The sequence below is a fragment of the Helicoverpa zea genome, chromosome 5, assembly GCF_022581195.2.
Source record: "Helicoverpa zea isolate HzStark_Cry1AcR chromosome 5, ilHelZeax1.1, whole genome shotgun sequence".
Classification (NCBI taxonomy): Eukaryota; Metazoa; Arthropoda; class Insecta; order Lepidoptera; family Noctuidae; genus Helicoverpa; species Helicoverpa zea.
The window spans coordinates 13,254,049-13,280,166 of NC_061456.1; the positions used below are offsets into that span (position 1 = coordinate 13,254,049).

At 35.5% G+C, this 26,118-nt stretch overlaps 1 protein-coding gene across 1 annotated transcript in view; it reads right to left on the reverse strand.

Moving 5' to 3' along the window:
• Nucleotides 1-3,500: 3,500 nt before the first annotated feature.
• Nucleotides 3,501-26,118, reverse strand: part of LOC124630330 (proline-rich extensin-like protein EPR1) — a 30,904-nt gene continuing 8,286 nt past the window's right edge. The window contains exons 2-3 of the mRNA XM_047164192.1: nucleotides 4,726-7,420; nucleotides 3,501-3,806 (exon numbers count right to left, since the gene is read on the reverse strand). Coding sequence (XP_047020148.1) covers nucleotides 5,042-7,420 — 2,379 coding nt within the window. The 3' untranslated portion in view covers nucleotides 3,501-3,806; nucleotides 4,726-5,041. The remainder of the gene's footprint in view (nucleotides 3,807-4,725; nucleotides 7,421-26,118) is intronic.

Consider the following 26,118-nt stretch of genomic DNA (forward strand, 5'->3'; position numbering starts at 1 on the left):
AAAGATCAAACTAGCGCAAGCGCAGTGTATGGTCAGTCGGTGGTAGCTTTCTCTATGAATACACCTGGTATACACCGAAGTGGTAATTCGTCACTTCCTCTTCCTTAATCTCCCCGTTCTAGCCTAGTCCAGTCTGCGTGTTTCACCATCAACACAAAATCATTGATCGACTCATGAAGCCGTATGCGTGATGGCAAGACACGGTCCCTAGCGTCCATCAGGACGGGTCTATGGTTTAGTTTTGTTAGGGGAAGTATGTGAAGCCTACCCCCGCTCCCTGGAAGAGTGCGTACAACAAATGCAAGACAGAAGAAGCTGCCGGTTTGTCAGTCCATAAGAAGTAACTGTAACTAGCGTTTGGTTTAATTGTATCCTGTTATGGGATAACGTGTATTCTTAATGACGTAACATAAATCATACGGCCATGAGCCGTTATGTAATAATGAACCGCGGTCAGTCAATACGGTTCTGCCCTCCAATTGTGTATTCGATTTGTGGGAGCCCTAGTCCACGGCAAGGGTATGGGTGTGTAACTGTGTCATTATTGTAAGTGTAGTAGAAGGCCTTCTCCGTTTCCCTATAACCAAACGCGAGTCTGGGATACCTCAGTGTAGTCGGGAGAGAACATGCCAGATATATACATAGATAGAAGCGCGTTACATAAAACAAAGCTCAGTATTCTTACGCTTACGAAAGTGCACAGTACCATTACGCTATTGCCAAGTCTCGTCTCACGCTTTGCAATACGTTTATGTTTAAATACCAGAGCAGCTAGAAAGTACAGCCTAGGGGTGTTGATCACAGCCGAATTACATAATTAAGGTCCCACAACTGTGGTCACGCAGTCGCCGTGGTAATCCCGAACCAGGGCACTACTCGATTCCCTACACAGTGCATGAAGCACACTAAAATAAAAGACAATAATGATGTAAAACCCATAACATCGATATAAACCACTCACCGATCAATATCCTGCACCCGGACCTATTCGACTTACTCACGCGAGTCCTCCTTGTCGCTTGCCCGAAGAACGTTTCCCTTCTTCCTCCGGATGACCGGCCGTGGGTGTTAGGTATACGCTCCTACGACTTAGTTACCACCACAATACCACACTCTCGCGCAGATCACTTCGACCATGCACCTTCGCCTCCCCAGATTCACTTGGCTTTCATGACTCACTATTACTTCACAACTTAGCTCTAGCCTCCATGAGGCGTCTCCTAATTTCGGTCAGAGTACTAGCCTACTGCGCGACCTAGGACCAACTGTCCCTGCTTCAGTTCCCTGAAAACCCTTGTGGCCTGCTATCCCTTCCTACATCCTCGCAAGTCCCACCTTCAGCGCTGACTCCACCCTATTCTTAAGGTCCTGTTTCGCGTATTCGTCTATTTGTTATAAGATAGATTTATTAGTCTTTTTGTACATATTCTCAATTGTTCTAAGCATCGCTGTCGGGGTCCGTTTGGGATTTGGCACATGTGCACTTCTATTCAATATTGAGTCCTTTGTCTCAAGGTCCTAATTGCCTTAACGGTTGGCAACGGCTTGTAAGTCCTGCTTAGCAGATGTTTGATTGCTTTGCTGTGAGAAACTTTTAGACACTTAAAATATTTTGTTAAGTATTTATTGCACTCCATGTCAGCCGTCAAATATCCCTATCCATAAAATAGAAAGTTAATGTGTTCTTAAGAGGCCCGTCATCGTGGCGCCTTGTAAAATAAATTAATATGATTTGATAATAATTAGGGCTAGGTGACGACTGTCACACCGTCATCCGCCTCAGATGCCCTGCGGGGCTTATTATTATTATTATTTATGTGTCTTTAGAATGTCTGTAAGAAAATATTAATCCCATTCATCCCATCCATAATATTGCGATAAGGAGAGATTTGCGATCAATTTTCTAAAAGAAGAAAAACTAATTCTGTTATTTCAAGTCTTAAATAACTTTCGATAAGCTAAAATACTCCAGACTTTAGGTCAATTTATTAATTTAATTTCAACTCATATATAACCTTACTAACTTATCACTTACCAGTACGTTGAAACCAAACAATAATAACGCTTTTAATTACAACATTTGTAATGATATCTTCATTAAAGTAATTCCCTTTTATTTACATCGTGATTGTGATACTAAAACTTAAACCATCATTACATCAGTGAACTATTGTATCCATTACAATTTTAATGAACTTTCAAATCCATACAAACAGCCAATAGGTGGAAATAATAGGCACCGAAACTAATAGCAGGTATGTATTGGATTTATTACGACTTAATAGTCACGATGTAAGTCATACATTGTGTGCACTCTCTTTGAGGAAGGCGCCATGTATTATGAACGGTAGTGTAAATAAAAACTGTAGCATTTTTTGTTGGAACATAGGCTTATTTTGTAGCTACTATATGTGTGTTTGAATTACGCAAATTACTTTTACCGCTGGTGGAGTATTAGACTTGTACTGCTTGATCAACTGCCTCGTTGATCTAATAGTACCTAGCATAACTCATTGTGGGTTTTATAAAACTTATGGTGGTGACACACCCCCATGCTTGAGACGGCTTAAAACCAGCATCCCTGAATGTATTCAGAGGCAGTCGTTGTTACAATTCCACATCAGCGGCCGTCAGGCGAATTTGAGAGATTCTGACTTGGTGACCAAGGTGTTGTTGAGGGCCTGTAAGGTTATTAAACCTGCATCTCTCTCGCAAAGAAGAATTAAGACTCATTAATACTAGATTCCAGCTATCCGATAATGTATGTAACTTTTCGCTTGAACAATTTTAATCCGCAATTTGCATACTAATTTGTGAAAAATGATGGATGTTCATCATACTATCAGATGAATCGATTCATAATAGTTCTAATACATCAAGCTGTCGTTAGTTTTCTTCAAGTATTTTCACTTATATAGGAACACTTAAATTCCTACGTTGAAGCGCACTCATTAATAAGTAGATGATAAATTTATAATGCGTCAGCGAACTTCGCGCTTCAACGAACAGCTTTGATTTATTTACAAAAAGCGTTAGGAAAATATTACTTTGTTTTTGGTTGAATGTTTTGTTTATTTTATGGCCTCTTTATACACTTTCATAGATAGCTACAATGAAATAAATTACGCCAATCTATGTCTACATGATGATACTATAAACTTGTATTTATATGACATGTTTATAATGAATATGTTTTCTGCCTCTATTGCAAAAGAAATGCATTTTTCTCAACAAAAAATATTTTTTTGTCTTTGGTTTAATTTGATGGAATATTACATTTTTACATTCGTTAGGTGTATCTTATCACAAGCCAGAATATTTTTGATTTTTACCAACATTCAGTTACTTAATACCTTCCTTCTGTTGTGATATTGAATCAGTTTTTCATTTTGAACAAGCTAATGGTCTCCGGGTCCTACAGTACCTATGCCGACAATAGGAAAAATCTGAAAAGATGAAAATTCTGTATGCACTGGAAGTTAAAAATAAAACGATACCAATATTTCTCATTTTCTTTTATTTAAAAAATATTTTACAATCTTAAACGTAGAATTAGTTAAAGGCAGTGGTTCCGCGTTTGATTTTTGAGTATTACCGTTACATATATATAACTAGTTACTAATATATAAACAAACATAATTAACAAAATATAATTATTATTGCGACTGTAAGTACGTAGTACTCGTTTGGTATCACAATTTTTATGGCAACTTAAAGGACATGGCTGCACCAAAATTATTAAGTTTAAGCAAAATATTCACTACTTGTCAATGAGCTATATTATAATCAATGATTAATTAACTAAAGGAGATGGCCAAAAAAAAACCCAGAGTCGACAGAAACTTTACATGTATCATTGGATTCAGTATAATGTGTGGATTTAAAAAAGTATTTCATATCATCCGAAAACCATGGGGTTCTCTTTTTATAACGGTTTTTCGATCAAGAATTTAGGTTATGAAAAAGTTTGCCTTTACTATTTGCTGTTCTTTAGACGTTTGGGATTTGCAAAATTATTTTTTTGTTTGATAGGGTATACTTCCCAGATGTTCCCATAGTCGTCAGGTCAGGATCTGATGATGGAAACCCTGAGAAATCGAGGACAACTTACGAAGTTGTAGGCGTGCATAGGGTAAAAACTTGACACTCAGCTGTATGTCTATAAGCACTATACAAGAGTGAAGGTTTTAAGTTGACTTGATGATGGAGAGAAGAGAAGATCGAGGGAACTCAATGACTGAATATGCTAAACTACTTTTTATAAAAACACTGGCTTCTGGGCCGATGCACCTAATAAGTTTTTTTTATTTTTATTATTTACCTTTGCCAGTTTATGAAGGTTGCACATAGCTGGGAAACCTCTCCAAGAAGATAAGGTCGGTGTTTAATCTTTTCTGGAGTGGTTCATGTCAATAGTGCAATGGGTAGGGGTCAAAATCAAGATCTTTTAATCTCCAGGCAAAGTCTGTAACTATGGAGATATTAATATTGGCTTGTATAATGTTAGTATACTTGGTTTTTTATGTGCCTTGATGTAAATGATCTTAAAAATCAACATAAATTCAACATAACCTATTTTGTGAAAATATGATATAGCTCCTATACCCCATGGATTTCAGGCTGGATTTTTTGGTACCATCAAAGGTCTATCATAATGAACCCATTGGTACCCCTTTCGTTGCTGTCGATTCTGGGTTTTTTTACTATGAAAATTTGGCCATCTCCTTTGAAAATGGATATTCGTTAAAATATCTATAACAATAACCAATAACGTTAAAATTGCTCACGTGAATAAACTAGCACTTTACCTTTACTACCAAATTATATTTTCATAAATTAAGTAGCTACTATAATTTCTGCATGCTTAGAAGCGATTCTAATTTCGAATGGTAATTGAAAATTTTTCTTTAAGAAAAACTCAATTACTTCAACCCGCAATTACAATCGAATCTACGAATTCCTATTCGCAAATCAGGTGCTTAATTATCTTATGTATTTAAACAAAATTTGGTGCATCATGTAACTAATTAACTAAACTAAATTAGAATACGAAGGGAACGAGTGGTCGGTCGTAGAAATAACCCTTATCTTCGATGAAGGGTGGTCGAGTCGTGTATGGTATTCTAGTCGTTGAAGGGGGAATGTATACTGGGAGTCTCGTAGTTTGAGGGGGGATGTAAACTGGGGGCTGGTAAGGCCTTGGAGTTGTCTGAGGGGGAATGTAGACTGGAGGCCTTGTTGTTGAAGGGGGGATGTAGACTGGTGGCCTAGTATAAGGCTTAGGGGTTGTTTGAGGAGGAAGGTAGATTGGGGGCCTTGTTGTTGAGGGGGGAATGTACACTGGTGGCCTTGTGTAAGGCTTAGGAGTCGTTGGAGGAGGAATGTAGATTGGAGGCCTTGTTGTTGAAGGGGGGATGTACACCGGAGGCCTCGTAGTTTGAGGGGGGATGTAGACTGGGGGCCTAGTGTAAGGCCTTGGGGTTGTTTGAGGAGGAATGTAGATCGGAGGTCTCGTGGTACTGGGAGGTAAGTATATAGGAGCATTGGTTGTTGGTCGTGAAGTTGTCGGGAAGGTGAATGGTATTTTAGGCGTAGGGTAGTCATAGCCTGTGGTTTTGTATGTCGGTGGTGGGGTTGGCCTGGTTGGAGGTGGTGGAGGCCTTGTTGGTGGTGGTGTTGGGGGTGGTGGCGGTCTAGTTGGTGGTGGTGTTGGGGGCGGTGGTGGTCTCGTTGGTGGTGGTGTTGGAGGCCTAGTTGGGGGTGGTGGTGGCAAGTAAGTGGCCTTTGTTGGGGGCGGTGGTGGTCTGGTTGGTGGTGGAGTTGGAGGCCTGGTTGGTGGCGGGGGTGGCAAGTAAGTTGCCTTCGTTGGGGGCGGTGGCGGCCTTGTTGGTGGTGGTGTTGGAGGCGGTGGTGGCCTTGTTGGTGGTGGGGTTGGAGGTCTCGTTGGTGGTGGTGGTGGAAGGTATGTCGCTGGAGTCTTGAATGTCGGTGGCCTGGTTGGAGGAGGCGTTGGTGGTGGTGGGGGCCTAGTTGGTGGCCTTGTGGGAGGTGGTGGTGGCCTTGTTGGCGGTGGGGTCGGAGGCCTGGTTGGTGGAGGTGGTGGAAGATATGTAGCTGGAGTCTTGAATGTCGGCGGTCTGGTTGGTGGTGGTGGGGGCCTAGTTGGAGGCCTTGTTGGAGGTGGTGGTGGCCTAGTTGGAGGAGGTGTAGGGGGCCTTGTTGGTGGTGGAGGTGGTAGGTAAGTTGACGGAGTTCTGTAAGTAGGCCTGGTTGGAGGGGGCGTTGGTGGCGGAGGAGGCCTGTAAGTATAAGTCACGGGAGGAAAGGTTCTCTGTGTGGTGGGCTGAGTTACAGGAGGAATGTAGGGTCTCCTGGTCGTAGTCGGGTAAGTGAAAGGTATTGACGGAGTTGGGTATGTATATCCCGTGGTTCTAGTTTGATCCAAGATGGTGCTGTATGTTGGTGGAGGCCTGGTTGTGGGTGGCCTTGTCGGTGGTGGAGGTGGTGGTGGTGGTGGTCGTCTGGTTGTCGGGGGAGGTGGCGGCCTGGTTGGTGGTGGTGTCGGACGTGGTGGTGGCCTCGTGGGAGGTGGGAAAGGTATACTTGGGGTTTTGTACTCATAGCCTGTAGTTGGAGTTTTGAAAGTTGGTGGCGGTGGAGGCCTTGTTGGAGGCGGGGTTGGGCGTGGTGGAGGTCTAGTTGGTGGTGGGGGTGGAGGAGGAGGTGGCCTAGTTGGTGGTGGCGGTGGTGGGGGTGGCGGCCTGGTCGGTGGTGGGGGAGGAGGCGGCGGTGGCCTAGTTGGTGGAGGGAACGGTATTTTAGGCGTTTCATAGTAGTAGCCTGTGACCTGTGTTACTGGAGGCCTTGTTGGTGGTGGTGGTGGAGGCCTAGTTGGTGGAGGTGGTGGCGGGGTCCTCGGCGGCGTTGGCGGAGGTGGGGGCCTTGTTGGCGGCGGTGGAGGAGGGGGAGGTGGTCTCGTTGGTGGCGGTGGTGGTGGGGGAGGGGGCCGAGTTGGTGGTGGCGGTGGTGGTGGAGGCGGCCTCGTCGGCGGCGGGAACGGGATTCTAGGCGTTTCATAGTAGTAGCCTGTTGACTGTGTTACTGGTGGCCTTGTTGGTGGCGGCGGCGGTGGTGGTGGAGGCCTTGTTGGGGGCGGCGGCGGTGGTGGTGGCGGCCTAGTTGGGGGTGGTGGTGGTGGTGGTGGCGGCGGCCTAGTTGGTGGCGGTGGTGGCGGCGGCGGCGGGAAGGGTATCTTCGGCTTCGGGTAGAAGTATCCATCTTCATCAAGATTTGCGGAGATGGGGGAGCCGATCACCGCATAGTTTTGGTTGGAGCTGAACTGGATCTCCCTCGTCGGTCGGTCTGCCTTGCAGGTGTGGTACACTGCAAGCAGCACCACTGCCAGATGCAGTGACAGCCTCTGGAATAATAGAAAATATCAGGTTAGAAACAAACAAAATTATATCTTTGCAATAATAAAAAAAAACAACCTAAGGTAAAATTATTGAATTGTCATTTGTTATAGGTACTTAATATCTCTAGTCTATCTAAAGTTATAATTGGTGTATGTTAGGGAAGTATTTTATATACTTTTGGTTCGAGAGATCGAAAGTACTGTACAAAGATTGAGAGAGGAAGAGTGTCCAGAGTGTTTCTTGCTGGCTCTTCTCCATCAGACCAACTTTTTGGAACCGTGCAACTAGTGTAAGTAAGAGAATGCAAAGGCCTTTATGAAACATAAAATTTTTAATTTACATTTGAACATTGAATAGACATAGCAAAAAACGATTCTTCACGTTTTCAATAATTCGCGGATAATCTTTTCCTAATTTGACTTAATTCAACGATGTCATGGTCAAAATTTCAAAACGTTGACCTTGAATTGTGACCCCTAGTGGTCACAAATTGACATCAACCGATACAATCATTTATAACATTATGCAATGCGCAGTGTCATCAATTAATTATGCGAATTAATTATTTTGATAAAACACGTGTGTCATAGGTTAAACTTTTATAATATTAAAATCAAATATTTCTTGAATCTATCAAGAACACGGGCTTATTCATTCACCAGGATGCTTTAAAATAACATCAATTTTATAATGTCCTACTAGCATAAAAGTTTATTAAACATTATGTTACTATGTCGCGGAATTAAAGCTAAATATTTTGATAATGTATTTCATGGATTTCCGCAAAGTAACTCTAATTCCATAATTTTTAAAGTCTATAATCTCGACTATTCAAACCAGGTCAACCCAAAGAACAGTATTGATCAAATAAAATAATAAATATTATTACTCAATTTCGCCCACGGAAGGTTAAGCTATGCAAACGACCCAAATACTAAGTCAAATGTACCTATCGGTCACGACTACAATATGTGCACAATAGTATTCTAAATGTTCTGAAGTGATGATGATCTTGGCTTTACTAAACTATCATTGGAGATGAGTAGGTAGACAAGTAGGTACCTACTGAAGGAATTTGCTTTTGAAATAAAATTGTTTACGCCTAGCCGTTTTCCCGCGGTTTCACTACTGCCCGTACCGGGATAAAAATAGCTTATGTTACTCAAGAAGAGTGAAACTTTCCAAAAGTGGAAGAATTTTTTACATCGGTTGAGTGGTTTCGGAGCCTTATAAAAGGAACAATCAAACAAAAAACTAACTAAAAAACTATGTCTAAGAAACTGCTAAAAATATGTATAAAAGACAATAGTTAACTCTATTGTTATATGATAAAAAAGTTTCAGCACTCGTTTGCAGTTTAGATGAGAATCATTACTATTAATATCAACGTTGAAAAAAGAAAATACTTAAAAGTTCCTACTCATTTACCAATAGCAACACCGCAAACGCACAAATTATTATTACAAAACCTGCAGGCGCTTACAACAGATACACCATTTTCCTCCCAACATCCACTCAAGCGTAAGTACAATAAAAAGAAACTTTTCAATAATAAAATGTAATAACCGATTATCATATAAATGGTATTTACGACTGTTCTCGCATGCGCTAGTGGAACATATTATTTCGAAGAGGCTCAAGGCGTTCCAGTCGCCACTTGTAGAATTCAATATGTATAATGTATGTCGTTTGGTCCAAGGTAAAAGCTTTCGTCAAGTGTCGTTAAATTTTATCGATTCAGTACCCAGTTTTGTTTTAAATTAATTGGTTTATTATGGGATTATTTCGTGTCGAAATTAAGAGTTCTTGTGGGTTTTTGTGCATGGCTATTACCTACTGTTAAAGCAACTTGTTATTTTAATTTTAAGTGTTTATTAATTACCGTATTGTATGTCCAAGAACATCCTTATTGTTATCACCAAAAAAGAGAAAAGGTCAGGTTAATTTGTTAAAAGAACATCGAATCTTCTATAATATAAAAATGAATCGCAAAATGTGTTGGTAAGCGCATAGCTCAACAACGCCTGGACCAATTTGGCTAATTCTTTTTTTGTTGTGTTTGTTATTGTCAGGAGAAAGTTCTTATGAAAAAAAAATTGGGGAAAATAGAGAAGTCAGTTGACGGGAGCGAAGCCGCGGGCAAAAGCTAGTTTAAAATAAAATTTTATTTCCATCGTATCCACTCAATAATGCGTCAATGAATGCTAATTGATCAAGATGAATGATTGAAATGAGACAACTTAAAAAAAAAAACTACTTAACATTTATACGTCAAGTAAAATTAATTAAAATCAATTGAATACACTTATGTACCTATTAAAATTATTATATAAAATCCCAAAATACATTAATCATTTGCAAATATCAAGCTTGAATAGAAAATGTCTAACCGCGTCAACCTTATCACTTGTACCACAATCCACCACTGATGAAGTATTTGTCACTATTATAACAATGATTTAATTAAGTCAACGGATTCACCTTATAGTGTTTTTGTTACTTGATTAGTTATTATACGTAATGACCACTTGTCCTTCGAGTCAAACATTACGTTTGTAATTTCTTGGAATTGCGAATTAATTTAAAAATATTCATTTAATTTTAATCTTTATTGCATTCCTGTCATATAGGACAATTTCGGTCTGTAAGGATGTTTTTACATAAATCTCTTTTTTTTTGGTGAACAAAGGTCACGTAGATGATTCTGGAGCTATATTTTAAAATGTACATAATATTAAAAACCAGAAACGACTGACATTCATCACTCTTAATAATAATAGCTGGATAAATGTTTTTTCAATTCACTCTAGACCCGTTTCAGCAAATTGATATTACAAAATGTTAACAACTTATTTGATCGAAAGTTGCAGTTCCAAACAAAATCATCACCGACTACGCATATTTGCGTAAGATCATCAATCCCAATATTTGATAGTTTTCGACAATGTATCGAGGCATGTAAAATATTGCAACAAAGACACGTGTCCGTGGGCCGATAATTACTCGTTACGGCGCAAACAATACTCAACTTGTACTAGGAGAATGTGCAGTTAATTGCAAACTAATCGATGATAGAGATAACGTTGAAGATGAATCTCGTATCGATGGAGAAGATTTGATTTATCGATATTGGAGGCGGATATTACTTTATTAATTTGAATTTAATGATGGAATGCGCGACGGTGGCGATGGTCTTATATTGAATTGAAAATATTGTTTTTGGCACTAAAACAATCGAGATTTCGATTTGCATGAAGATAGTTTAGAACTTGGAATAATAGGATAGCTTTTCCTGTTGGTGAAAGGATATCTCTCAGATTCGTTGTAGAACTTAAATTGTGTCGTGGAGAAAACGAAATAGTATGCAACTATTTTCTAGCAAGAAAAGTAAAATCCCAAAATTACCTAACAGAACACACATAATAATCATAATTAAAAATAACAAAGAAGACAAAAAACCAGACACTAAAACTGGCATTTTTTTCTATAGACATACACGTGGTCTGCTTAGCGAGTCTCTTTTGTTCATTGACGGGAATTCTAATGAGCACGCTCAGTGTAATGTATGTACGACCATTTGTAAGTAGGCTAAAAACTTACAACCAGTACCGTAAAGAAACCAGTTTTTGTTGGTTTCTGTTTTTACTTATCTCTGACTATTGCTAAATGGCTAATGGACCTAATCAGTCATTGTATTCTTTAATAAATTAAATGCTTGAGCTGTTTTGAGATTTAGTTGGATTATCGGTCATCGTAAGTCAGTGTGCCATTGCCATTGGCATAACTTGAGTATTGCAGATGAGTCAACGTGAAATATTGTAGTGATCAACTGACCCTGGGTTTAATACTAATATGATTAAGATGAATTTTCCAGATAACAATATTACTCTATTTTGCTATCAAGGATAGAAAGGCTTGATTAAAGTTGCCAATGAAGATATAATTGACATTAAAAGCAACCCAAAAATTTTAGATAACATCATTGACAAAATAATCAAACATCTTGAAGGCAACACGAACGATACAAATATCGAAGCGGTTCCTAGGTTACATGCATTAGCAGATGACACACAAAAATTAACAAACGCCACTGAAGGTCACACGACTTGGGACCGTGTAATTATTTACTTAAGATATATAATAGCAGCACTGACCCCAAGTTGCGACAGCACACACGACGCTACTGCTGTACAACTAAATGTTACAAATGACGGGATTTCTAGGTCTTTGATTGATTGAATATCGACAGTAGCTGTGTTTATTTTCTCTTCTGTTTGTTTTATTAACAAGTCTGCTGACTATGATATTGCTGCATTGCTTGCTTTTACAGAATCTAACAGTATTATGTCTTTCAACGTATAAACATTCGATAGATAGATAAAACTTTTATTCAGTTACTTAATCGTCTGAATTATCAAAATCATATCAAGAGGCAAAATATTAGATCTTAGAAATTCCTAAGTATTATTCGTTTCAACTTGACCCGCAACTCAAGTACCTACATTAGTAACTGTGCCAGTTTCAGTATTTGTTTGAAGAGTAACTTGTCCTAATAAGATAAAAGAACGTGTTCAAAATGGCGTGACGGATCCATTGGAAATGGCCGCAACATGTTAGTCAAGTGGTTTGAAAAAATGTGTATTAGGATCACTCTATGTCACACCTATTGTTAATCTTGACATATGTCTTCATTAAGGTCACTAGTTAGGCCTGAATTCAATTTGCCTAGAGATTATGCAACTAACTGATTTTTGCGACGTGCTGTTTGTAAGTTCATTTTTCATTATGCTGTTTGGCAAACAACATTGTAGTGTTGGTTTTTGGGTTTCAAATGATGTAATTGTTAGATGGCTTAAAAAACAAATGAAGAAACCTCCTTCATGTTTTCATACAAGCTTTAACGAAGAAGTAATCTCCGAGTATGATAACAATCGTGTTTGTGAAGTCAACAATGCTGCATTTCACACATCCCAACAAATATTGGTCGCCACTTACAACATTGAACTTACAGCTTTGAAGATAATGAATTCAATGTCCATAAAATCAATACGACAAGTTTAAAGTAAACTATAGTGTAAAAACATGATGCAAACTTGGATTGTGCAAGCTAATGGCTTTACTTGATTCCAATGGTATATTAATTTCTTCATCATTAACACATTCAATCATCATTAATTCAATTTCTGTTTAGAGATAGGTCAAACACTTTGAATATTTGGAAGGATCACGACTCATGCTCATACATGTTTAATTTCAAATCCTTATAAGAAACGCTAATTTCATACTATGGTAAATCGAATTGCAATATAACTGCACAATTCTAAGTGATATTAAAATAAATGCAAATGCACCGGACTAACCTGCAAAATAACCAAAATGTTTATCCTGATCTTTAAGCAGCGTAACTAAAGCAAAATGTCAATTCAAAATCACACATCATAAACTTGATGCACTAACTGCAACATCACATTGTATCAAATAATTTTCATAGAAATAACTATGACAAATACCTATAGTAAACCTTATACTGTCCATTTGTCCAATCGATGTGAAGGATGAGAGACACTGACGTTTAGTATCAATAAAAAATGTTGTAAACAAAGGCCAAAGAGCACTTATTCAAAACATCATTGTGGCCCATATTAATTGTACTACAGATATCACTAGGTAGTAATCATCGTAGGTAAACCCGTTCCTGGTTTGAATATGTAAGGTGGCACACTAGCATCAATTTCTGATAAACATTTTAAAGGTGATACCAATAAACAAGTGATTACATAAATGTCTATAGTTACAATCCTGAGCTTCATTTATCATAGATCGTGCGTGGGATATGAAAACGAGATAAATAATGAAACACTCAAGTAGCATTGAATGCTCCAAATCATTAAACTCTGTAACAATGATGCTATTGAAGTATTAAGTATTTACGATGCAAGTGCTTAACACTGCAAAGGCAACTAACTGACAGTTTGGTGTCAAGTGGCCCTTAGATCAAAGTTAATTTTATCAAAAGGTGACGAAGAATCCATTGTTTGCTTCATATTTCTTAATGTTAATAAATTAGACGTTGTCAATAATAAATTGTAGGGAGCTATGATCGATGATTTGTGTTTTGACAAATATTCGGCCGTTAGAATTTTGGAAGTACATGTAATAGTTGTATTGTGCAAAGCTGATTTTGAAATTGGTGAAAGGGAGGATGCGTTGAATGTTAGATTTATTAGCTAAAATGATCATGAGCTAATAGTGCTATTTGTTTATTAGCTGTTATTTTGTTTGAACCATAAATCAACTGCATTGAACAGTTCTGTTGTAAAATCAATGCAAATGTCAGGTCTGAAAAAACCTACGATCACTGTGATAAAAATCAAATCTTCATCATTTATGATACCGACAGGTTTAAAAGTATCCGAAGCTTCATAGGTAGATATATCTGTATGTATCACATGCAATCTGTCATCATAACGCCCAGGGGTTTCACGCTAATTTCACGGTGGTTTAATCTGATGCTCAGCGGCCTTCACCTTTGGATTTACCGGAATTGATAGAAATAATCGTAAATACCATTCATGCCTCCAGGGTTGGTCGGCAACGATTGATATTATAACTTTTTGCAATCATTAGCCTTTTATGGTGTTATTGCTAATTGTTTTTTATCATCTATCATGATTTGACGTGCATCGTCTGTTTGGTGCGTATTTAAATTGCGTAATTTATGTTTGATTTGCAGAGTATTAAAATTAAGCCTTTATCATGTTTTGGGGTCTATTCTTGGAGTGAGCCACAACAAAAATATTCGGCAAGTTGTTAAAATATTTTATTTTACATTTCCTCTAAAGGTTTATTTTGCATGTAGATATAGCTACTCCATTAAACATCAAGTTGAATATCAGTTCAAAAGCAAACTTGGTACATAAATACTCCTGCGATAACATCTCTGCCTTTAATCTTAATATTGATTTCAGCAATTGACTTAAATTCATTATTTGCATATTTTTTATCTTCATTATTGATCTTTTCTGCTTTTGCTCAATTTTCTTCTTTAATATCTTCTACTTCAGTAAACATACGGTCATTATTATCTACTTTATAGGTATTAACTTTCATATATTATTATAATATCGGTCTCTGTGTCTTAACCCAGTCACGCGAGATGACCTGTTGCGTTAAATGCTAGGTCCTACTTTCAATTTTATTATCACATGTAGGCCTTCTAACAAGTATCTAAGACCATATTATTTGTGTAATGCGACTTTGACTTCGAAAGGATAATTCGAAGCATAGATTTTTGTCCAAAAGCGTTCCTTTCAATTCTTCTCATGAGTTATGATTGGTAAGCAGTGCTAAACAGCAAAGTCATTTATTCAAAGTAGGCTGAAAATCAGCACTTTTCGAACGTCAAATTTACAAAAGACAGCCCCCAAAACGCCCGCCCTTCACCACTTAATATGTGTTTTTGCTGGGAAGAAGAAGTGGTGGAACAAACTCCCCAGCTTCAATCACAAAGATGAAGTTTAGATATCTGTAAATGTAACCTGAAATTAAGCTGATGCACCCAAAATGTAGTTCGTTCCCACACTAAGTTTCTTGTACAAACAATAAACTAACGACTAGGCTGTAACCAGTTTGACCAGAATCTGGTGAAAGATTACGTGTAGTTCCAAGGTTTAAGTTAAATGACCATTAGGTTTAAAGTTAACTACTTTATAATGCGATGTTACGACGACGACATATCTGAGATAACTTGGTTTTTAAGGGCAATAAAATTAAAATGTCATGTCGGTTTAATTTGAGTAGATCTGTCATCTTATCAGCAATAGCATACAGAGCTTCAAGACTTTATTTTTTTAATAAATATCATATAGAAATGTACCCACTAACTATTTAATAATTAACAATTTCCCACAACATTCTATGCCTAAATCGGACGATAAATACCTTGGCCCTATTCCGTCCCTTCAAAGCACTAAAATCACTCACAACTCAACAAAATTCAATCGAAACCAATTTTATTGTCTGTCGGTGTCATCATCCCATACATGGTCCGTCCACTCGGTTCGCTTGCGTAAGTACTCACACAAGTACAGCGAATGTAAGCTTTTGTCGTATAGTAATGAGGATTTTGCCCAGTAATTATTTTTAACATGACAGTTACTTAAGTTATGTGGAGTTTTGGACATCCTTTATGGGAAGTTTTATTAATATTATTTTTAGATTGCGCTAAGGTAATAACTTTTGTGGAGTAACTGAGTAATGTTATGCTGTGTATCTTCTTCTATTATATTATTCAAAGGAATGTTGTGATTATTTTTGCAATGTTCTAGTCCCTGAATGTCTCTTATGTCCCTAATAAAATTCATCTATTTCTTTTAGTTTCAAATCCTGCTCCTCAAACGTTTAATTAATAGCTACAATAAAAGAAAAAACATCATTGCAATTCAGCAGTAATAGGTGCTATTAATCCAGCACTATCAAACCGCTACAAGCCTTTAAAATTTAAGATAATCGAGCTTGCAAAATCTTATTTATGTGATTGTCCTTATGTAGCGGTCTCTCAAAGAAAATCAGGTATTACATTAAACATCAAAATACCTGAGTTAATGATGTACATCTTTAAAGGTTAATAGAGCTATCAGACTAATACAAGTTTTGATGTAAAAGCTACATTAAGGATCAAATATGTCGTTATGACTTAATAAGAGCTGCTACTTAAACTTGATATTAAGGCATAATATAAAAATAATGATTATGATAAAATATATCCAGTTTACCTACATAGATTCGTAAATGTGGATAACGAAATAAATGAAAACATAGAAGAATCTGTCGCTAAGGTCGATCAAAACCTTAAATTGGACAACAGAAAAGTGTTAATGAAGTCGTTATAAAAGCACGCAAAGATAATGATAACAATCCTAGAAATATGAAAATATTTAGTGACATCGGTATACAAAACAACAATAATAATATCAATAAACTATAAACCACATATAAGAAAGAATAGAATTGGAATTCCAATGAAATACAATTCCATCAGGATATTATGAATAGTGGTCGTAAATCAAACTGATGGGCTATTTTCGGAGCCTTGACATTAAGCGATATATTTATTTGTGTATCTGTCCTTGCTCCGGTATTTGTTCGGATGGTTTGCGAAGATCCGGGTCATATAACGAAACTAAAACTTTCCATAAATGTAAAAGGTAAATTACATTTGCTTTTCCTTAGTTTATGAGTTGAACGACATCAACTTCTTTTGCTGTTTTCATAAAATCCAGTTGTTTGTTAATATCAATCATTTTCATTTCTTCATTTGCAAAACTAGCTTGCCTATCTCCTATTTCATTTACTTTACAACATCATTATTATGTACGACTTCAGTCATCTTATCAATATTTACATTGTTACAATGCTTTTCATCTTCCGCAACATGTATTGTTGTATCTAACACTACAGCTGGAACTAACAAAACCTTATGTTTAACAAAATTTATGCGCATACTTGCTAGTCCATTGCCCTTTTCCTATTGACGTCTATAATTTACGCAAAATCCGATACAACTTTGGTTTTGGGTTTCCCTTCATCTCCAGGATGTAATAGAGTAGCTTATAATTATTTCTTAGCAGTAAATATTATTAGATGGTTGGATATCTTCTGTTTAACTGTTGATCTTTGTGCGAAACCGCAAACAAGGAATTACAGATTGACTTTTTTGACGTTGGGTAATTTACTCTAGGTGTTACATGACCTGAATGATGAACGATATGGTTTTAAGGTCACCTGTCAGTCTTATTGTTGCGTCTTCTGGTACGAGTTCATTATGTTTCGAATTTTTGGGGGGTAGGATGAGGTAACGAAGATTAGATTTTAATTGTGTGCCTAAGGAGGATGTGATCAAAGAATGTGATATGTGGTTTACTCAAGGCTAGGTATAGGCTAGAGTTAGACACTAAATAATTTATTGACCTTTTATTTTGTGAGATAACATCATTGTTACCTTTGTCTAATAGTAGACATCTGTCAGCCATTTTATAATACTTTTTGCAACAGATGACTTAAAAAGGAAAAAGAAAACGATTATATGGCATAATTATGCATATTTTGGATACGGGTAAAAATAGTAGAATTTAGGTAATTTTTTTTAGTCTCTTTTCTGGTTTTAATTCAGGAATTATAAATTCATATAAATATGACATATCATATTTCCTAGACCAAATCACGTTAGCAGTAGATGTTCAACATTTGAAGCTAGTTTTGTTAATTATGTAATTTTCGGACGAACAAAATATATGATGATCATTATTTTTGTCACCTACTGTCTCGAAATGGTCAGATTTCTCAAGGTGTACCGGTTTTCTTATGGTGAGTGTATCATGTTTTCAATTAGCTACAGGACATAACCCTTGACCCTTTTCCATTCTTATTAATGTCTCGTTAAGTTATACAGGCGTTATCTGCCAATTACGATACAGAAAATACGTGATCTTCAAAACCTTTGCTGAATTTTGGAACTTCATATTAATTCACATTGTAACTAAATTAATATGTAACTAGATTATTGATGAAAAATCGATCTTCATACAAGTACCTATATACTTTTTTTCTAATGAAGTTTTTACCAAAAACTGAATGCTTACATACCGTGACGTCAGTTTTATCACTACATCGGATTGACCATGGCATGATGGCATGGAATTCTACTATTATTGCTACCAGGTGACTCGCTTCTTCATCTCAAGGACTGTCTACTCCATCAATTTAACCTGCCTCATATTCCATGATTTCATATTTCGAACACCTTAAAATTTTTGTTCAACAATTTACTCAAAATAGATACGATCACATCTGAACAGAACAATTGGTTGTATAATGCATTAATATTACGATTCCGTTTTTATTTGCATTTGGCATTGAGTACGAATACTAGACAAAGGAGGCGAATTCCTATTATTATCGTAGTGTGCGGCAAAAAACTTATTGTCTACACAATGAACATGAGAAACTTTGTAAAATTGTTTAATTACCGGTTATTGATACTTAATTGATTGGATGAGCCACTTTCTTTCTGTGTCAAGAGCAAATGCTACCATGTAAGTTTATACGTTAGCTTTTATTAAATTAGCTAAAGTTCTTGTTAAACAGGATACAGATTTTTTTTTTTGTAACAATGTGATCTGCATCTCCGTCTCCATTTTTTGCAACCTTTGACTTAATAGTGAATTTATATAATTCAAAATAATTTTTATCATGCGTCGTACCATTGCCTTCAACCACATTCTCAATCGCGCTCTAACATTGAGTTACAGATATTGTTCCCGAGTACCATCTAATAAAGTGCGTACAGTCCGCGACAGTTCAACATAGCCATTTTCAAGTGATTTGGTGTACATATTAATATTGTTTTTAATTACAATATATGACACGTAGGCTCTCATAACCCAGCACCTACACTGGACGCACTCAACCAATCATCTCAAATCCTTAAGAAGAGTGATGCGCCTACGCACAGCAGTAGATCCGTCTACCAATGCCAGCACAATGTCAACTGATTCAATTCGTCTTATAGAGAATCTGCCCTGTGTGTCATAGTCAAATATGTTGTAGGAGTAAGGCTATGACAGTTTTGTATTAGGTGCGGTAAGATCTAACAGGTATTAAACTGAAGGTAGAACAAGAGCATTATTTGATGATCTGTTCGATCATTGAGTTTGTTAAATCGAGTGGGGATCCATTACTGAAATAGTTTTAACAGGTGCGCCAAAGATTGATATGTTTTATTGTAAGAGTTACAACTTATAGATATTGCTACTGTAATCGGCATTATGCCCATACGCAGCCTAAAAAGAAAACTCATGCTTCTAAAATAATTCTGCCAACAATTTTATCTTAATTAGTTTCAATTTCTTCAAATATGATTTTGTGATAGACAGACAAAAATTCCCATTTATATTTAGTTTTTTTTTAATCACCCGCCATTATACGACCTTGCTAGTCCATAAAGAATGATAATAACGATTAACGTCCATTGACTCGGCCGAAGAAAAAAAAACACATTTTTGATGAAAACATCGCCTACAATATTATTTTTAAGTCACCAAGGTCACAATTAATTACCATAATTAGTCCTACAGGTGGTCAATAACATCGGTTATTGGTGTTTCAGAACAGGTTTCTTATTAAAAATAATTCTGACATGTTGTGTAAGTGTGGAAAGGTGAGGTCAGAGAAAATTTAGGGTTTTTGTGAACATATTAAGTGTGGGAATTATTGATTTATCTGGGATTTCTTTTAATGGTTTTTCCCGATCTGGGCGGGTTTTCTTTCAGTCAATATCGCGTAAGTATTTGCTGAACCATCAGTCAATATTTGTTTTCTCAAACCTAAGCATTCAGTATAAAATACCGACAGTCAAACTGATATCGACGAACATTGGAAAGAGAGTACTTAATTCATAATTCTACTTAGGTAGTGAGCTGCAGGTATCATCACCTAATAAACTGCAGTACATAGCATAGAGTTTTCTTTTGGTTAACTGTCCTAAAAGTCGAATCCTGGTAGCCTTTGCCAATATTTGTGAGTGTTACTTTTGGCACCAGCCATTCAATTCAAGTGTTTATATGTTGACCTGTTTGCTATCGCGATTATATTTATTGAACGACGCATAGCAGCGGCGCCGGCGCCGACGCTTTACTTGTATGCAAAATTGTTGGTATTTTGTGTTTATACAATGGTTATATAAAAGAGAATATTAATGATATGGGATTTTTCTTGACCCTTCAGTTTTCTCATTTTTTAAGGTTCGATTATAATTTTGACGAAATGATATACTTAGTATCCTTTTCGACTAGCCAAAAAAGTTAAAGAAATAGTTAGGTGATAGTTTAAGACATTTAAGATTACCAATAGAAAATCTGTGAGATGCAAACTAACTTTGAGAGTTAAGATTAATGTTGTATGAAATATGCTTTAATGTTTTCAATTAGTATAATTTTGTTTCACAAATAACTATACCTACCTAATCAATTTGATTCAACGTGAATAATTAAATAATAGAAATACATTTTCAAAAATAACGTAAATCCATAAGTTATCAGGAATTGTAAACAAGGTATAAAATGGCGTAAAGGAATAATTATGCGTGACCACGACTGCAGTATTGACTACGTAATCGCTGATTCGCAAACTTGACCATTATGACCCGAGAGTGACCGTAAATTATTGTAGTAGGATTATACCAAGGTATAGTGAATAGTTTGTTTTAATAAAGTATGTAGGTATGCCTTTTAAAGAAGTAAAAAAAACTAATCGTATTTATAAATAAGGTAAATATTATTTTTACATTTATTTTTGTTTTACCTCTAGGTATTTCGATATTTTGGTGATTAACATATTTATAGGTACTTCGATATTTTGGTGATTAACATATTTTTTTTTCTGACGATAAAACATATTATCTTCCAAAAAGTCTAAATAAAAATTTTACGATAGGTATATCTGTACAATCTCAAAGATTTCCATAATTTTAGTTCAGTTTATTATTTCATTTTTTAAATTGTGTTTATTTTTACGTTTAAAGTTTTTTTAATATTATTTTCGTACTGTTACAAAGCAGGTACCAAACAAAATTTTAAAAAAATCTGTTCCTTCAAACATTACGTAAAACATGACATAATATAGTTTACGTCAAAAAACAGAATATTTTCTCGTCCCCAGCGTGGGAGGGTTAAGTACCAACTTTACCAAATAAGTCTCGATATGGTCGTTGTGCAAAACATTATTGATCGTGCCTTGAGTTTATAATTTAATTAATTATATCCCTTTGGGAATGTTGAGGCGGGCCCAGTAAACGGTAGAACCTTTTGAAACATGTACAAATTGTTTTCTCTGGCTTTACTCATATTCAGAAGGAAAGCGTGCTAAACGTACTTGTTTCAATAAAAAATTGAAGTTTTTTAGGTTTATTTATTAGAATACTCTTTCATGTTTTTATAGAAAATCTGTCCAAAACAAGCAATCAGACAAAAAAATTATATAAAGTAAATTAACTTATTCAGTTACAAGATTTATTTTTTGTTTTTCTAAATCCAATCAAACGATAGTCGCATTAAAAACAAAGATTAGTGGAATTGCGTAATAAATCCAAATATAAAATTAACGACCTCTACTTAAAACAATTTAAGCCACTGGTATTTATGACCTCTCACCTAATTAGTATTAATATATTAAAGTTCAAGGTTCCCAAAACATAAATATTAAAATTATTAATTTCTCGCAAAATTACCTATTTTTTGCATAAATGTCTATGACATAAGCTATGTAGCGTATCAAGGAAAAATATACCATATACCACATGTATTTGGTCCAATTTGGCTTGTATGTAAATTGGCACTTACACGAAGACGACACTTCAAGCTACCTTTGACATATTTGTTCAGTTATTGACATTGAAAATTCAAGTTTAATATCGCTTCAATTTTAGACTCTATGATGTAAGCAATAAAGTCGTTTTTACCATACGTCTGTTGAATGTTTTTATCGATTATTGTACAACATGAAGTAGGATGTCCTGGTAGAATCGATTATCTAGCTATTTAAACACTTTGAAATTTATAAAAAGATATGAAATGATAGTAGATTGGCATTGCAAAAAAAGATATCCGCGTCTATACATGGACATTAAGATAATCTGCAAAACAGGATTAACGACCATTAGTTAAAAGTTTGTGTCATCCTCAATTCAGTTTTTTTTTTTATTTCAAAGATAAATTATAATATTGCTCGTTAACCCCATAAATATACCTTTATTTTTGTCAGCTTGGTATAATGAATAATCATTGAATTCATTTTCTATCCATTTAGAATTTGTATGGAATTCGCAAGTACTTTGTGATTTCTTAGCAAATAAGTAATTATAAGAAAGATGTACAGAAAGTAAACATAGTATTTTAGAGGAATTTATTTAACATTTCTGTGTTTTATGGTTTGTTGGGAGTTTCTACTACAGTGTGTACTACGATCACTTTCATAGGATACCTAATGAATAGTGACGTTTCAAGATGTTCGTAAAAATATAGCATTTTGCTCAGCAAAGCATACAATTGACAATTAAAAAACAATGAGTGTGAATTTTTGTGTACTTTTGTTTGTGATGTAATTTTTCTCATAACGTGTTTTATGAATTAGGTAATCTATTATGTATGAGGTTAAGGATATCATAAAAAGAATAAAGTTCGTCCGTGGCCGATCTAGTAATTTTATTTCTAAAACTTAACTATTTGTTTTGTAGTAGCTGTAAATAATATGTAGAGTATTAATAGGATGTTCAAACGATTGTATTGTTTTTTTTTATACACATATATGTTAGATACGTACCTGTACATTCGATTTCTAAAAAGAAAAAAAGGCAGCTATCCATTTATTTATTTTTGAAGCGTACACCGATTTTAAATAAGCACTTGCTTACAATATAATTTTACAAATACATAAACAAGCAAAACAAATGACCGAGCCTGCGTTTCAGGTATGCGCAAATGTCGTAAAGGTTCGATAATAAGGGTTACATCATGATGAATCATAAGATTACAGTAACTCAAGCTGCAGTCGAATAAATAAATGCCTGTCATTTATTTTTACCCAAAGACAGGTAGGTATATATCTACCTACTGATTTTTCAAATTTCGTAAGATTAAAGAGTCTGTAGTGGCGTCATTTGACGAATGCAAGCAATGTACTGTTCAAATCAAATATGTTACGTTAACGGTAAGTTGACGGCTAGTGAGTTTACAGTAGTAAGAATCTTAACTAAACACTACTGAATGGCTATACTGAATAATAATATTGAATGGCTGATTTCAGAGACACCAAGTGTCTTTACGATAACTGTAGTCCGATGCAGTCACTAGATAAATTCAGAGTGGCAAAGTTATTATGCAAAAGCTACACTCGACAATACCTATAAATAGTTTCAACGCAGGATGCAAGCCTTCAATTGACGTTATTAAAGTTATTTAGTCCTTAAACTACGACTAATGTATCCAGTTCTTAAAACAATAAATCACTCTAACAGACGATTCTCAAGCCCTCTGCCCCATAAAGCGTTATGATGATCATAAACGCGTATACAACCGTTAAAGCAATTTATTTAAAGCCTAATGTTGCCATAATTTCACTGAAACAACCCATTGAAAATGTGTAAAATTACACACAAATTGCCCAATACGAATGACCTATCAGGTTTTCATGGCATTGCGAAAGTAGGTACAAATTATGAGAGGTAGCCAGTGTACCTACAGATAAACAATCAAGCTATCAATTATATGAAGATGTAACTTCTTAGGAAATATGTCATTTAAATCGAAGGCAGATTTCAATATCCAATAAAAGTGACAATTGTTAACAGCAGTTAAGAGATTTAATGTTAATTAAAAGACTTGTTATGGCTTAATAATTACAGTAGGTAGTTAGTCTTATGATAGGTCTCATCAAAATTAAGCTTCGTACTAAATGGTTTAGGTATATTATTGTAAATATCACTACTTCCAATATTTCGTGATCAATCTCTGATTGTTGATTTGTTTCAAATTAATTACAACTGACGTCGTTAAAGATTTTTACATAAATGCCAAAATTCCTTAGATATATTTTGTAGAAATAGTAATATAATAAATAACAATATGAAGATACAATCAGATTACTAAAATTCCTAGCTTGTTAAAAACTTGATTTATTACGTGTAAATATACGTCAAACGTTAATTTTAGTAGGAAATATAGTCAAAACTAATTAACATTTCTGACAAGTATGCAGAAGAAAAAACTTCAACGTTAGTTACTTTGCAATATGGATCTTATTACACATCACTTTTACACGTGAAAATTTAAAATGCCTCTACGGACAATATTTCTCACCTCATCCTTGAAAAGAAATACCAAAACGAAATCAAAAACTTCAGAAAAGCTGTGATAAAAATGCTTACTTTTCGGTGAAGTTATAATACAAGTTATTTACGTCCTATCGCAATTAAAAGTCCTTGGATTACTCACGCTGAAACATATTCAGTACTACTCAATTGTTTTTCATAGAACATGAAACACTGAAATAGTTTAGTAAATACAATAAGTGGAACTTAGCGACTTGTCTGCCAATCAGTATTTCGTAACATGTCAGAGACGAGTCGCTACTGGGTTGCGCCACTGAAGTACAGTCGATGACAATTGAGTTCCTAATATGCAACAAATAATTTAAATAATAATTGTGAAAAGAAAAATCGTTGCGTTTGGGTAAATATCAAAATTTCTAAATACTATATTTTCTTTAATGGTAGATTGACAACATTTCATGACATATAAGTCTTTGCTTAGCCGAAGCAACGTTTGTACCAAACATTTCAAATTTTTGGTTTTCAGTTAGTAAACTCACCGATTACTTCCTACACTAATACAAATTTTACTGTTCTACACCTATTGAGGCACCTCTAAATAAATAATTTAGTTGACTTGTCTACTGAAGCGTACGTCAGGTGGCTAAACAAAGCGTACAACACAAAACTATCTGTTGTTGCATCTTGTAGCAGACGTGGTGTGCGTACATTGCTTACCATATGTCTTAAGGCATAAGCGACAGCGGGGTTTGAAAGAAAAGGACGAGTGGTCATTTAAAATAAACAATGTAAAGGATCCGAAACGTCGGAATTAAAATAATATTAATAACCGCGATAAAGTCCGTCAAAGTAATTTTATGTAAATGTCTACTATTCGCGTAAGTGTCCGAAATCAATAGGGCTAAATGGTATTTTGGCGACGTCTTCAATCCAATAACAATCATTATTTTCAAAATCGTTTCAAAAACGATAAAATTAAAAAAACATACAGGAACGGTTGAATTGAGAACTTCCTTTTTTTGATGTAGTCGGCTTTAAATGATGTATAGTTTTTATGAGGTAGCAATTCAAGTGTACTTCTTGCAAATTAAATTACTACTATATTATGAGTAGCTATTAAATCATGTTAATGCTACTCACAGCCAGTTTCTTCATCAAAAGTTAAAGCCAAAGTAATGTCTAAAGTAAAAGTAACGGTCAAATTCAATTTTTCTATTAGTTTTGCTGTCACCTTAGCCTTGAAAAAACGAATTTGACCGTTACTTTTACTTTAGACATTACTATAACTTTAACTTTTGATGAAAAAACTGGCCGTTAATCACATTAATTAAACGGCGCCTAAAATTGTGTAATCAAATCAAACCTTCGTTCCGAAATAAACTAATTACCGATTCATTTGTGTTCTTTAAATACTATTTATTTATGATAAATTATGTTGTAAACACTCGGCATTGGTGTACGGCTATTTATTTATTAATTTTTTACATGTTTTGACCTTTAAGTCGGTTTTAAGAGGTGTTAACATGATTTATATTGATAATCTCGTCATTTGTCTTGTGTCAATACTCGGACGCGGTTCAGAGGTCACGGATGCTTTAAGATCAAGCAGAAAATTTTATTAAGTGAGAATTATAGTTGGTTGTTTTTGATGGCCTTTTTTGTAAACCAGTCAACCGTTTTGATATTAAAATTTTATTCATAGTAATTAGCTTCAATCTTTGAGTATGGTTTTGCGGATCTCCAAAAATGGACATAATATATGTCAGATTTTCCCTGTTTTTTTATAACTCTCATCTATTTTTCCACGCTTTTGATTCATAC